The sequence below is a fragment of the Cygnus atratus genome, chromosome 26 (genome assembly GCF_013377495.2).
Source record: "Cygnus atratus isolate AKBS03 ecotype Queensland, Australia chromosome 26, CAtr_DNAZoo_HiC_assembly, whole genome shotgun sequence".
Classification (NCBI taxonomy): Eukaryota; Metazoa; Chordata; class Aves; order Anseriformes; family Anatidae; genus Cygnus; species Cygnus atratus.
The window spans coordinates 440,772-453,915 of record NC_066387.1 but is presented as its reverse complement, the minus strand read 5'-3'; the positions used below and the strand labels follow the sequence as shown (position 1 = coordinate 453,915).

The 13,144-nt window shown below is 43.1% G+C and overlaps 1 protein-coding gene across 5 annotated transcripts in view; it reads right to left on the bottom strand.

Moving 5' to 3' along the window:
* Positions 1–3,073: 3,073 nt before the first annotated feature.
* Positions 3,074–13,144, bottom strand: part of PTBP1 (polypyrimidine tract binding protein 1) — a 30,622-nt gene continuing 20,551 nt past the window's right edge. For 3 of the 5 annotated variants that reach the window (XM_035570011.2, XM_035570014.2, XM_050715593.1), the window contains 8 exons: positions 12,893–13,067; positions 12,221–12,298; positions 10,804–10,952; positions 8,123–8,156; positions 7,536–7,628; positions 6,940–7,156; positions 6,620–6,697; positions 3,074–6,220 (listed from right to left, as the gene is read on the bottom strand). In XM_035570011.2, coding sequence (XP_035425904.1) covers positions 6,088–6,220; positions 6,620–6,697; positions 6,940–7,156; positions 7,536–7,628; positions 8,123–8,156; positions 10,804–10,952; positions 12,221–12,298; positions 12,893–13,067 — 957 coding nt within the window. In that variant the 3' untranslated portion in view covers positions 3,074–6,087. Of the gene's footprint in view, positions 6,221–6,619; positions 6,698–6,939; positions 7,157–7,535; positions 7,629–8,122; positions 8,157–10,803; positions 10,953–12,208; positions 12,299–12,892; positions 13,068–13,144 lie in introns of all 5 variants that reach the window. The other 2 variants (XM_035570010.2, XM_035570012.2) reach the window with 1 other exon arrangement.

Genomic DNA, 13,144 nt, shown 5'->3' with positions numbered 1-13,144 from the left:
CACCCTGCAGCCCCCATCACGCCCAGCATGGCCTTGGTGCCCCCAGAACTGTTGTACCCCAGGGGTGCAGCGGGGACAGCACCAACAGCCCCCGGTCCTCCAGAAGCGGGGTGATGTGAAGATGGCACTAAACTGCCAATTGGATTAGCAGTGGATACCCCAAAGCCTCAGCCTTGCAAACGTATAGATTATCCAGCGTAACGCCACTGCTCTGCTGGAAAAGCCATCGGGGATTAGCGCGGGGATTGCTGGCAGCAGCTCGAGGTGTGGGTGCTGTGTGAGGGGGGTGCCCTTGGGCTGCGCCTGCCCAGGGAGCTGGGGGGTCCCGTGCTTTGGTAGGGGGCTGGCGGCGTCATGGGAGCCGGGGGCTCTGCCTGCCCTGGGAGATGGGGCCAGCCATGGCAGGGCCCTGCACCGTGATGCAGGTGACTGTAGCTCTTCCACCCCCAGCTCTCCTCCAGACACACGAGGGGGACACGCAGCCCCTGTCCCCCCACAGGACAGCACAGGGCCAGGGCCTGTCCGGCAGGAGCAACGTGAGGCCCACGAAGCGGCCGCCTGGCCCCTGGGTGCTGGGGACGAAGACGAGTGGCAGCACCGAGCTGTTGGTTGGGGCCCTGGGCTGGCCCCAGCTCGCTGCCATGACTAACGGCGTCGCAGGCCCCTTCCTCGACCCAACCATTTCCATGGCAACCGCCTGCTCTGTGCCGCAGCCCCCCCCGTGGGGACCCCCGGCTGGAGGCCGTTGTTGGGCCTGGTCCTGGGGGGCTCCGGGACCCCCCTGCAGCCGCTTCCCTGCCCCAGCCCCGCCGCCAGCGGGTGCCCGGCCTGCAGGAGGGGGTGAGGGGAAAACCTGCCTCGTTAGCCAAGCCCCACTCGCTAATTGCTCCTGGAGCAGCGGGCATAAAGCAAATTCCCTCAGTGCCTGCAAAGTAGCGGCACGCTTCTGGTTGGTTTGAGACATGGGGAGCCACAGCCCTGTCCGTGCGGTGAGATCAGGGATTTGCTCTCCTCAACACCCTGACGCAGCCACCCGAGAGCCACCCCCCTCCCTGGGCACAAGGAACCCTGACGCCGGCCCTATGCTCCCCGGGGCTGCCGTCCTGCTCTCCGAGGACAACGGGCGCAGCCTTTCTCCCCTCTAAGAACCTCTGCAAGACTTTGACTACACCACAGATACTTAGCAACACGGGGAAGTGGCTTTAGCAAATACTGGTTCAGCTCCAGCAGCATTAGCAGCACTACTCCAGTGCTGGCAGTAGCATTTCAGACTCTCCATCAGAGGCGTGCTCGGAGGATTAGCAGCAGCATTTACAGAGTTGGTGGTGAAGCCAAGTTATCTGAATTCACTTTCTATAGCCAGAGACGCTCAGGATGCTTGGCATAGCCTTTCATGTTGGTGTTTATTCTGCACAAGCCTCTCCCCCCATCTTACACCGCACAGCAGCTTGTTTGGATGATCTGTTGGAGGCAGGGAGCAGATGAGGCTGTTGTTCTCTCACTGAAAATAAAATATTGGTCCCCCTAAGTCAGCATTTTCCAATTAAAAACATCTTTTTGAAAAGTTGCCCTACATTGTCAGTGAAAATGGTCTAATTACAAGCACAGGTTGAGAGTCAGCTTTCTGCCAGAAGATGCACACGTGTGAGCCAGTGCAGGCATTTTCCTTTCTGCACCTGGACACAGGCAGCACCGCAGTCCTGCAGCACTGGGAGCTGCTACGATGCTGGACAGGAGAAGCAGCCCCTGCAGCAGCAGGGACCAGGAGGCTGTAATCCCCCCCAGCACCTCAGGGCCACCCCTACCTGCAGCCAGGCCCCCACAGCCTTGCTAGTGCCCGGGGCACGCAGAGCACAGCAGCGTTTCACACGCACATCAGCAAGCGAGGGCAGAGGCAGCTGTTACAAATCCTATTACACTTTCCAGGAACAACAGTGATGTCTTTCAGTAGCCTGAGGCTCCTACAGAACCCAGCTTGGAGGCTGAAGCCAGAACCAAGAAGCCTATAAAATAAGCCAGTGTTTAATGCTAATGCAGTTCAACACAAAAGGGAACGCAGCCAAAGGACAGCAAACAGAGCCACAAACCCAGCAACGCAGCATTTATTCTTCCCACCTCCACAAACACGGGCTTTCCATCCACACCCTCGGCTGCTGGAGGATGGCATACACCAAGCATCGCTCAAGGGCAGCGCTGTGCCTGCTGTCTTGGTTAGAAGTGTGGAAGGAGAGGGACAGGCCTCAAGCTGAGCCCAAGGACAGGGACAGCACAGAGCACATTGCCATGAGCCTCAAGGGTTCCTTCGAGGTTTTGTTTTGTTCGAGGTTTTTGGTTTTGTTTTTCGTGATCCCAAATTTCAGGATGCTGAGGTGTCCACGTCTACACCAGAGCATGTACTTTCAGAAAGTACTTCCTTCAACTGAGTTGGACTTGTGGAGAGGTCAAAACCTCCAGGACAAAAGGCCTGGCTCCCCAAGGAGCTGAACAGCCAGGTATGCCCACCAACACAGCTCACGTTTGCACATCAGGGTAACCCCAAGAACCAAGATAAGCCTCCAGCCCCCTCCCAGTCACTAGAACAGCAACCTGGCCAGGTCACACCAGGGCACTGGATGGGAAACTCAGCACGAAGACATCCAGCTAGCCAGAAAGCTTCAACACTTCTAGAGCACAAAACTACAAAGAGTATTATGTATTTGACTGGAGAGTTGGTTATTTCATGGATATTAGCTAGAATATATGGAAAGTTTAGGAACATGAAGTAAAAAAAAAAAAGGGTTGGAATGTGACAAAGGCAGAGCATCAGTTAAGGCCCTATAACCTCATACCTCTGAACTTCACTGGTCAAGCTCTGAAGGGCTGGAGTGTGAACATCAGGGGGGCTTCGGTCACCCCACGCAGCCCCAGGCCTGGTTCACCATCCTGGCCCCTGCACAGAGGTGCTAGTATGAATGAATAAACACTCTGCCAGCCCAGAGGTATGTGAAAAAGTCAAAGTTATGTATGAGGCAGCTGAAATTACATTAGAAGGAAAAATCAGAAGCAAAATAGGCACAATAAAGAGAGAGGAAAATCAGAAGCAAAGAATACAGAAGAAATTTATTGAAAGCACAAGTACAGACTGGCCAATAACTGCTTTCTACAATCTGAACAGTAAATAATGGAGCTACAGAAAGGTACAAAGGTTGTTATAAAATAGTTTTAATTTTGTTTCTTTTTGCATTACAAACATTCTTTGAAAGAGGCAATGGAATTCTGATGTTGTGTATGCTTACCCTCCCCACCCCACCTTCCACAATACTGAACCTGTAATAGCTGTTATCAAAATATACAATACATCTGTTCACCATAAAAAACTGGGTTTTGCTGCCCCCTCATGTCTTACAACAGGTATAAAAAAATTATAAATATGTACACCCTTTTGTTACTCACATTCTTTACATGCAAACACAGGGATCCAAAGGAAAAACCCACAATTGTCTGGGTTCTGGGGTTACCTCAATTCACTTGCTTGCATTTTGCAAAATATATAAAGCCTGTGGGTTGACCAAATCAATGTTAAAGGCCACCAGACAGGTTTCATTCCAATAAGCCTCTTCCCAGTGTCTTGGGTGAGGTTGATTGAATGCTTTAAAAAGTTAAACCACCACAGCTGTTCCACTTGGGTTGCGCATGGATCTTTTAAGGTAGTGCTGCCTAGGGCATGTTCAGGAGAACCAGCCGCACTGCCAGTGCTCCCCGGCTGCAGGAGGAATCAATTTACTGTTTTCCATTTGGGAAGGAAGGCAGATGAGCAAACTAATTCGAGTTGACAACTACCACCAAGACATCTGAAATTGCACCGCTGAATGTAAGATGCTGGCAAGGAAACGGAGATTTTTCAGAGAGGCAGATCAAGATTTCCTTAACAGGCTTACTCAGATTTAGAGGTAACTGAAACCAGTGTCTACTTGTCAGCTGAACTTTTTCTCAGCTCAACTGGGGGCAACACTTTCATTTAACATGGTTTCACACTCCTTTCAGCCTCCAACTGAAGACTAAGGCAGACAAGTATTACTGATCTCATGCCAGCAACCCAAGCTGAACCCTCACTCAGACTTCACACACTTCTCCAGCATAATGCATATCCTCAAGATTTCAGGGAGGAACTAAGAAAAGTTAAGACTTTTCCAAACACTCAGTGCTAGGCAAGTCAAGAGCTCCCACACTAAGCAAGGAAATCATAACTTGCAACACTAAGACAATTAAAAACAAACTTTGGTCCACAATTTGCAGAAAAACCCTGAAAAAAAGTACAAGATTCTTGTTATTTTGCATCCGAACAGGTTGCAGGTTAGAGGGAAACGTAAGGCAACATTGGATTACACAAAATAGAAGGCAGAATGGCCCAGGAAAGAGTTGTAAGCCAGAAAAAAAATGGTCGCTGTATCATTGGGAAAAAACAATCTGCATTCTACTTATAATAGATTCCCTTCCTATAACTTAAAAATATCTGGGCTTATAGGTTAAAAGGTAAAAACTTTAGCCTGGGTCCTTTTACTTAAATTCACAAGCTAATTGTGCTTGTTATCTCAAACACATTGCTTTAAAAGTCTGCTTAGCTTAGCATGTTTCAATGTCATTACATTAATTCATCCTCAGTCATGACCTCAGCCTGATAACTAAATTCCTGCCCTACAGTTTCAATTACAAAAAAAATAAGAAAGTACAGTATACAAGGGTAATACCACAAAGGAGTAAATTTAGATTACGTTTATACCATCTTATCATTCTATAAAAAGGTACTTAAACTATTTCTTTTGCATATAAAGAGATTAGAATATTTGGTCAACTGGAAATATTGCTAGGCACAGATGACAGCAACTGCATCAAAAAGTATAATACAAGAATTAAAACAAAAAGCTCAAATGCTGAAGACATGCTATAAGAATGATGGCAGAGCTACATTGGTCTCGTTAATTTCAAATTAGGGGCACGAAGGTGACTCACATGAACACCTTTCTAAATGTGGGATATTCAATAATTCTTCAAATCCTAGCCAAGTATTTAGAGATATATATATATACACACAATTTGACAAATTCTTTATGATTCATCTTCACAAGTGTCCAACAGTGGTTAATTTCATATCTTGATCAACGCTCTTGTGAAGGGCAGAGCCTGTTGACTTGCTATTGACAATGGAATGTGATTTGGTCTTGGGAATGCTTCCCCACCCAGACCTTTCTACTTGGTCTGAACATTACACACAAAGGATCTTAAATAACTCCCACTGGAAGGTTTGCAGATGGAGATAAACCACAAGCAGATTGGAAAGTGGCATGAAGACATGATCCTATGCAAATTGAGACATCATGGACAGTGGGATACAACTGCCTAAAGAGTCAAAGCCCAATATTTTCTTTATCCACTTTGCCAGCTTCATTAGTCCTTCACTACGATAAGCTGATCTAGTGAGCCAGAGCTCATCCATTCCCCTCAACTCTCCCATCCAATCCCTACAATTCAGATGTTTTCCCCAAAAGAAGAAAAAAGTTTAAGGCACAGGATAGCAGATGCACAGTTTAGGTAGGATCAATGCAACTTATTTTTGTGCTGGATGAGTTGGGAGCTCCTATACACCATGCATTTTGCAAAATCCTGACTCAAAGGCGCAAAAGTGAATTTACACAGTGGTTTTAGGTCTTTCAAGGCATGGATGGGTAAAGAAAAAAAAGGCATCAATGTGAAACCTGATAAACTTGTTGGGATCTGCTTTTCAGGGGAGGAGGAGCAGGAGGGGAGGGGAATTTCCCAGAGCAGGTTCTAAAGTGTAAACTTTAACTTGTGATTTATTTGAACAGTCAAGATTGTTACCCATCACCGCAAGGTTAGCAATATGAATTAGATTTAATTTTTTTTAAAAACCGGTAAACTGATTTCTTTTTAAAAAAATAAAATCTCTGGTCTTTTAAGGTCACTTCAGCTGCATTTTTAAAGTGGCTTTTTTTCTGGAATGATGGAAGTTGAAACCCTAGTGTTCAGCCTTCTAAGGTCAAGGCTGAACCCAAGAGGTTAAGTCCATTCTGTCTCATGCCTTCCAAAGCTTTAAATGGTGGACTTTGAGAAGGACACACGCAGGTGGTGATTCTCTCCCAGGTCATGATTATGGAGGTCAATGAGTGATTGAATGGCTTCTTCCACAGAGCCCATCTGGATCAAAGCCATTTTACGGTCCTTCCTGACAAGACAGAAGTTTAAGTCATTCAGTACCATTGTACACAGAGCTTAAGTCAGTACATGCTTTCTTAACCAGCACTCAAGACCAGGCAGAAAATCAGCTGCCTGGATAACTGCAACATACTGTCCTTTTACATGGAAGAGTACATCTGTAAGACAAACATGACTATCCAAACTTCTCACTCAGCTACCCTAAGATTTTCATCAAGTCATTCACCATGAACCCAATCCAGGCTTACTCTAGAATTCTTTATTCCAGATGAGTCAATTACTACATAAGCAACAATTCTGCTTGCCGTTCTCTTAACCTGGGTTGGATTTTGATAAGAAACAAGTGCTTCTACCTTTTTCACACTGGAGAGCCCAGGGTAAGGACAGGACATAAGAGGAAACCACTTACTGGAAGAATTTGAATCCTTTGACCATCCCACCATTGCTTGAGAATAACATCTTGAGGTCTTCTTCAGTTATTGAAGGTCTGAAACAAATAATGTCTCCAGTCAAATGTACATCACCACCTCTAAAACAGCTCCCATCAGACCCTTTCCTAAATTCTCTACCAGTCAAGTAGCTCTTTGAACTGGAAAGACTGAGGAATGACAGGAAGATGGGCAATCTTTTCTTCTGCCAGAAGTTAAAAAGCTGACAACATTCACACTCACACTAAATTTGCAAATATTTCCACAATGAGAGAGACAAACTCTCCATGCAGATACTTACGGAATATTGGACAGATGAAGAGTGGCAGAAGGGGGGAAGATGTTCTGGAAATTCTTGGAGCCTGGTTTCTTGAAACGATGTAAAGGAGAATTTCCATAGTCCTTAGTCAGACCGTGGTCTTCCTGTCCTTCACGGGGAAGTTGCACTGTCTGATGCTTGGACAATGTTATACGGATTGGCTTCCCGTGAAGCTTCTGACCGTTTAAATGGCTCATAGCTGTAACAGTTAAAGACAGCACTGACTACAATGGTATTTTAGTTCTGTTCAGACAAATATCAAAGCTAGAATTTCATTTGAGTTCTTCCCTATGCAGTTATCACATCTTCCAGGAACTCCACGACAGGTGTTATTACTCCGCTTTATAGTACTGCTTATTCCATTATTTTCCCTCTGGATTATCTTGCATAAACAAACCTTACCTTCTCTAGAGTTGCACCAAAACCATCCTACATATGAAGGCAAGCAATTAAGGGCACAAACAGTTTGTGTGTTTTTCATTTTTTTTTTTTTTTGAAGAGGAGAAAGCACTGATACTAAACCTTTGATTACCAGTATCTCTTAATGCTAACAATCCGATAAATTTAAGCTTGCTTACCAAGCTGAGCCTGGTTTCCATCAGCCATCTGAACTAGGGCATTCTCTTTCTTATTAAATAAAATCTTCACCCTCTGCACATCACCATAGACTCCTTCAGAAAGTGAGGAAAAATAGTTTCAGGTAGGGGGAAAAAAGGAAGTCTCATTCAACTTAATATTAGCTAATCAATCCAAGAGCAAAAACATTCATTCACAACCAGAACTAATCTCATTCCAACCATGTTTTACTTATTCTGCTCTACTTAAGGAAAATTCTTATATAGCAGAATAATAATGGAACAATACATTAAAGAAAAAGATACTGGGTTTCGGCAAAAAAAGCAAAAATCTAAATGCCAGAAGACTGGACAATTTAGCATGCTACCACAATTTAAAATTCTTATAAAAAGACATGCAAAGCAATAAACCATGCATAACCGAACATAAAATAAAGGCAAAATAAATTAAATAGCAAACTAAGTAAACAATGTAAAAATTACGCATTCAAAAAATGGCAAACTGCAAACTGTACATTTTTGAAGTATCAAAAAAAGTAATCTCAAATAAATGAAAAACAAGGTAATAAAAAGTGTGAATAATAACATACCGAAAAGAATAAAGAGGCATTGGGGTGTAACTCTCTTTAGAGAACAGCAGAGCAAGGCAGCGGAGGGACAGGGAAGAGGTAAGGAATCGAAGGGGAGAGCGAGGTTGCACAAATCGTCCACAACGAGGAAGGGCAGAGTCCCCGCAGGAAATGGCGAAATTGGTTGATGGATGATGAAGTTTTCAAGATGGTTAATATTGAAGGGCAGGTTGGTTTCCGAAGAGCAGGGTTTTTTTTTTTTGGAAGGGGAATGTTTTTATTTTTTGTTTCAAGCAACAACAGGAAGCAGAAGTACCGTGCAGTCAGTTGGCAAAGAAATTCCGGATCAGGGGAAGAAAAAAAATTCAGGGATGGGGGAGAAAAGAAAAAAGTAGCAAAAAACACAGGTCAGTAAATACATAAGGAAATATGTAGTGTTCCATCAGTCAGATTTATAGAATTCTACATACAATAACTTGTTTACAGAAACAGTTAATAGGTTTTTACCTAGTGGAACACAACGATAAAGAAAAGGCATTTTTACTTAAGATATACAAAGAAGTAAGAGACAGTATCACAATAGAGTGACTTCTACAGGCTTTAACACTAATTAAATTGCAATGGTATTCCCTAAAATTTGTCTAAAAATACTGTTTTTGATTACTAGCATTTCTTAGAAGAAATGACTTCAACTGTCAAGTCAAAACAGCTGTAGTTGCTGCTTTAGGACCAATGACTGAAGGAAGTAGTCTATATGGCATACTTAATTGTAACAACACCCAAAGAAGCCAATTTAGATATTACCTGCTGCATATAGAGCAAAATATCTGGATGAGCAGTTATTCCACTACAAAAAGAAGTACTTCAAAGGCCTGGTAGAAGTTCTTGTTATAAAGGAGCTTGGTACCACGTTTACAACAGAAGTCTGTTCCCTTCCATCTGTCTCAGCGCACTGGCCCCACACTGCAGAAGCCCAGTACTGCTGCTAATCCAGAAAGGAAAAGCATCTCTGCTCCCAGCAACAACACTAACTGCACACAGATAAAAGTGCTTTCAAAGTCAATGCAAGCTGAAACACCCAGACTTCTTCCACTCACTGTGGAAAAGAGTCATTTTAATTTCCAGGATTCTGATTCAGGAAAAAGCCTTACACGCTGTGGAGTAGTCACTCCAGAGAAATACTGTCTCTTTACTAACTGGTTGTGGCACAGGTAAGTTTCTACAACACTGATTATACAGGCAATGGAAAAAGTTTCAGATCTGTTAGTTCACAGCTTCAGTACAAGTATCAAAGTCTCTCTAGCCCAAAGATAAGCTGGATGGATAGTGAAGAGCTCAAAAAATCACAAGGCATGAAATAACTGCTTGCTCCTGTTTAAACAAGAACTGTGCACACCAGACACATGCAGGTTAAATAGGGGTAAAGCACGGTCTTTAACCTATCACTGCCATCCAGACTATACAAAATCATCCCAAGAAAAAAAACTAGACAGTATTCTATCAGTTGAGAATAGCAATGCCAGCTTTTAATATTTAAGACTTTTGTTTGAACAGCAGGTCACTGGGACCAAGCCAGAGATGACAGTTCCTGGAATGGCAGAGCAGTTCCTAGGCAGAAAAACCAACTCATCCAAATCAAAGCTGGTATCACAGCCCCTGCCATTATTTCATGCCCTGGAGAAAATAGTAATGACAGATAAAGAGTAGTCTGAACTACTGATTCAATTAGTGCCTCTCATCAAGAGTTGAATATTTTTTGATTACTCATCACATCCAGGCTTCTCCTTTGATGCAAAAGAGGTTTTGTGGTTACTCTGACATCACTGGTAAGTTTTATAGCTTTGCAAAGTAGTATTAAGGTGTGTGTGCAGTCCCACCAGTTAAAAGTGCTTTCAACAGAGACTCATATTCTATTGCACACAATAGAAGATTCTACACTTTCAATCCAACAAAGAGCCAAAATCTGACTAAAAAAATCAAGATACCCATATCAAGTTCTCTGATGCAGTCTTCCATTAAAGATTTTTGTTCAAATTTTCCTGCTTTGTTATTGAAGAAACCCAAGTATTTCAACTCACTACATTAAATGGAATTGAACATGTAAACTGTGAGCTGTTATGGGGTTTAGCTAAAAAGAGAACCTTCCAGGAATCTTGGAAAGGAAAAATGTGCAAGCACATGGCAGAGGAAAACTGCACAGGTACAAAGTCAAGCTGGCAGGGGTCCAGACACTACACAGAAAGAGCAAAGGTCAGAATGAACTCTCTCTGTAGTTCTGAATTAATGTATTAAAAAACTAGAACATGCTAAGGGAAAGAAAGAATGGACATGACTATTCTGTGACCCAAATGACACTACTGCATGGGAATGGCAGGGAGGTTCCAAATGGAAGGGAGGAAGGGGACAGGCATTGTAGTCTTTGTGGGACAAGAGCAGGCAGGCAGCATCTTTGGCTTTCAACCAAAGAAGAGCAAGATTTTAATTTGAAAGATGGACTTTCTCATTTCCCTTCAGCAACTAGAGTACTGATCTGCTTTGAGGTTCAGAGCTTGCAGAGCACATCATCTGCTTTTCTAGTTTTGCCGTTTCCTTTAAGATATAGTAGGATTTCACTTTCAATGAGTTTCAGCATAATCTGTGTTCAGAAAGTGAAAGTAGAGGTGACAGGAAGGAGAAAAAAGTAAAATCAGGACTCCACTAACCTCAGGATTCAGATTGCTAACCAGCAGAACAGAGTTCCCTGCCCCAGTGAGGCCGGGAATGGCAATCCGTCCTGCTGCAGCCGCTGCAGCTGCTGCTGATGGGATAGCCAAAGGAGCTAGTGCTCCATGAACATTGGGAACTGACAAGCCTGGAAATTAAAGAATATTAACCAGTAAAGAAATTAACAGCACGTACTCTAGTGTATTTGCTGCACCAGAAGGGAGAACATGGCACCTTCTGCAACATGCAAGTAACCATTCAAAACACAGTGACTATGTACTAACAGCAACAGAAGCCTCCAATTCTGGTGCTGCAGGAAATGGTGTAATTTCTAATAGTAATTGCTCTTGCAGTGCCTGGTGTTTAACAGATGCCTCAGCACGATCTTGTTGACTACAATATTTTTCACATTTCACAAGAAGCGGAATCAGCACAAAGCCTCAGCTTTGCTGGTGCAGGAAAGGCATCACAAACGGTGCAATTGTAAGGGTCTTTCCAACCAGTGCATGCCAAAAATGCTTCAATCTTTAACCATGCATATAAAAGAATATTATATGCTACCATCAGCTAACTTCTCATGAACGGAGAAACATTAGTTTCATTTACAGGCATTTCTACATTGCTCACAACATCTGGCACCTCACTGTATTAAAGTTCTTTCCTTTGGAGAGCTAAAGTTCTGGAAACCACTGGTAATGAATTAAATGAAATTACTTAAAGTGACACGGTTTATTTCCTCAAGAGGACAAGATATGAAAAATATCAGTGGTTAAACAATTTGTTTTGTACTTGTTTCTCATTAGGAAGGAAATTACATCAAGTTACATGGAAGTCATAGCTTGGTATGCTATGAAAAATAAAGTAAAAACTGTTTAGTCTAGCACCTAAAGCTTAAGTACTTAAACTCAGACATTTGGCTACTCATGTAAGTAGTTACATTGTTATCTGCAACATGAGCTGTAAGCCTCAGTGCAAATATAGTAGTGCAAGTAATTCGGTTGATGCTTAAATACTAGCTTTACTCAAAATACTTATGAAAGAGCAAAAGATTCCTTCCTTCTAACCACCTTAACAGGTGTAAAAGTGAGTTCCTAACCTCAGCAACCGCATGAAGTGCTGAATACAAAAAGATTAATAGCCTCCCCTAAATTTCCCAGTAATTTTAAATTCTGCCTTTACCAACTCACATTCAGATTTTCTTCTCTCCATGCGAATATAGCCGAGGCAGAGGAGCTACAGCTACACTCACATTCCTAGTTGAGATTATGTACTGAAACACCATTCACTCACATGCCAAATGCCAGCACGTCAGATTTACATGACTAGCCCCCCATCACTACTCAGCTCTAAAACATCAAGATGCTTCAACAACAACCAGAGAACCTATATAAAATTCCAACTTACGAAGTACAGTACCTGCAGCCTGAGGAATTGCAAAGGTAGGAGGAAAGCCAGCCCCCGCATATGGAGAGGCAGAGATTATTCCTGGGGCACCTGGGAAAGACATATACATTATACATAGAGAGCCAACAGCAAGAAAACTCTAGACTGAGCTGTAACACCTCCATATGTCCTTCAACATAAAGATTTAGCTGGAAGCTAAACCATAACCACTAAGTAAAAAATGTCTCAAACAATATTGAGTGTCTTCAAGAACTGAAGAAAGAGCATTTCTCCAACTCCGCTGGTCTGGCAGCTAATAGAAGTTAGCTGCTGACCTCAACACAAGCTAGCAACTCCCGTAACTGTTTAAACACAGTAGTTTTCAAAGTACGGGTTACAGCACCCCAAATTATTGCTGTCTGCATTGTAGTCAGAACAGCAGATGGCACTAGAAGCCCAGACAGATGGTAACATGTTAAAACAGTCCACACAAAAAATAGCATTCAAAGCAGCAATGTGCACCCACAACCATACGTACATACTAGTATTTTGCAGTAGCCAGATTCAGTGATTCCAAAATTTCCCAATCACACTGTATTATAAAATCATATATGACCAAATATACTAGGATTACATCCCCTCCTTTTCCCCAACTGGCAGAAGTATCAGTTACATTTGTCCTACTCCCACTCTAAGAATTCTCACCAAAAGCAGCTGCCATGGTCTGATCAAGAGAGGGCTGGTTATCCCCGGAAGGTAGGTCTGGCCGTGTGTAATCTCTGCTTTTATCATTATTGTATTTTACATTGAGACTTGTGAGCTTTGAGAAATCTATGCGCAGTGTACAACAGGCATTGTAGATATTCTGTCCATCCAAAGACTGCAAGGAAATAAATCACTTTTTAAATCCAAGATGTATTTATATTATACATCACAGTAACAGATCTCTGAAGAGAG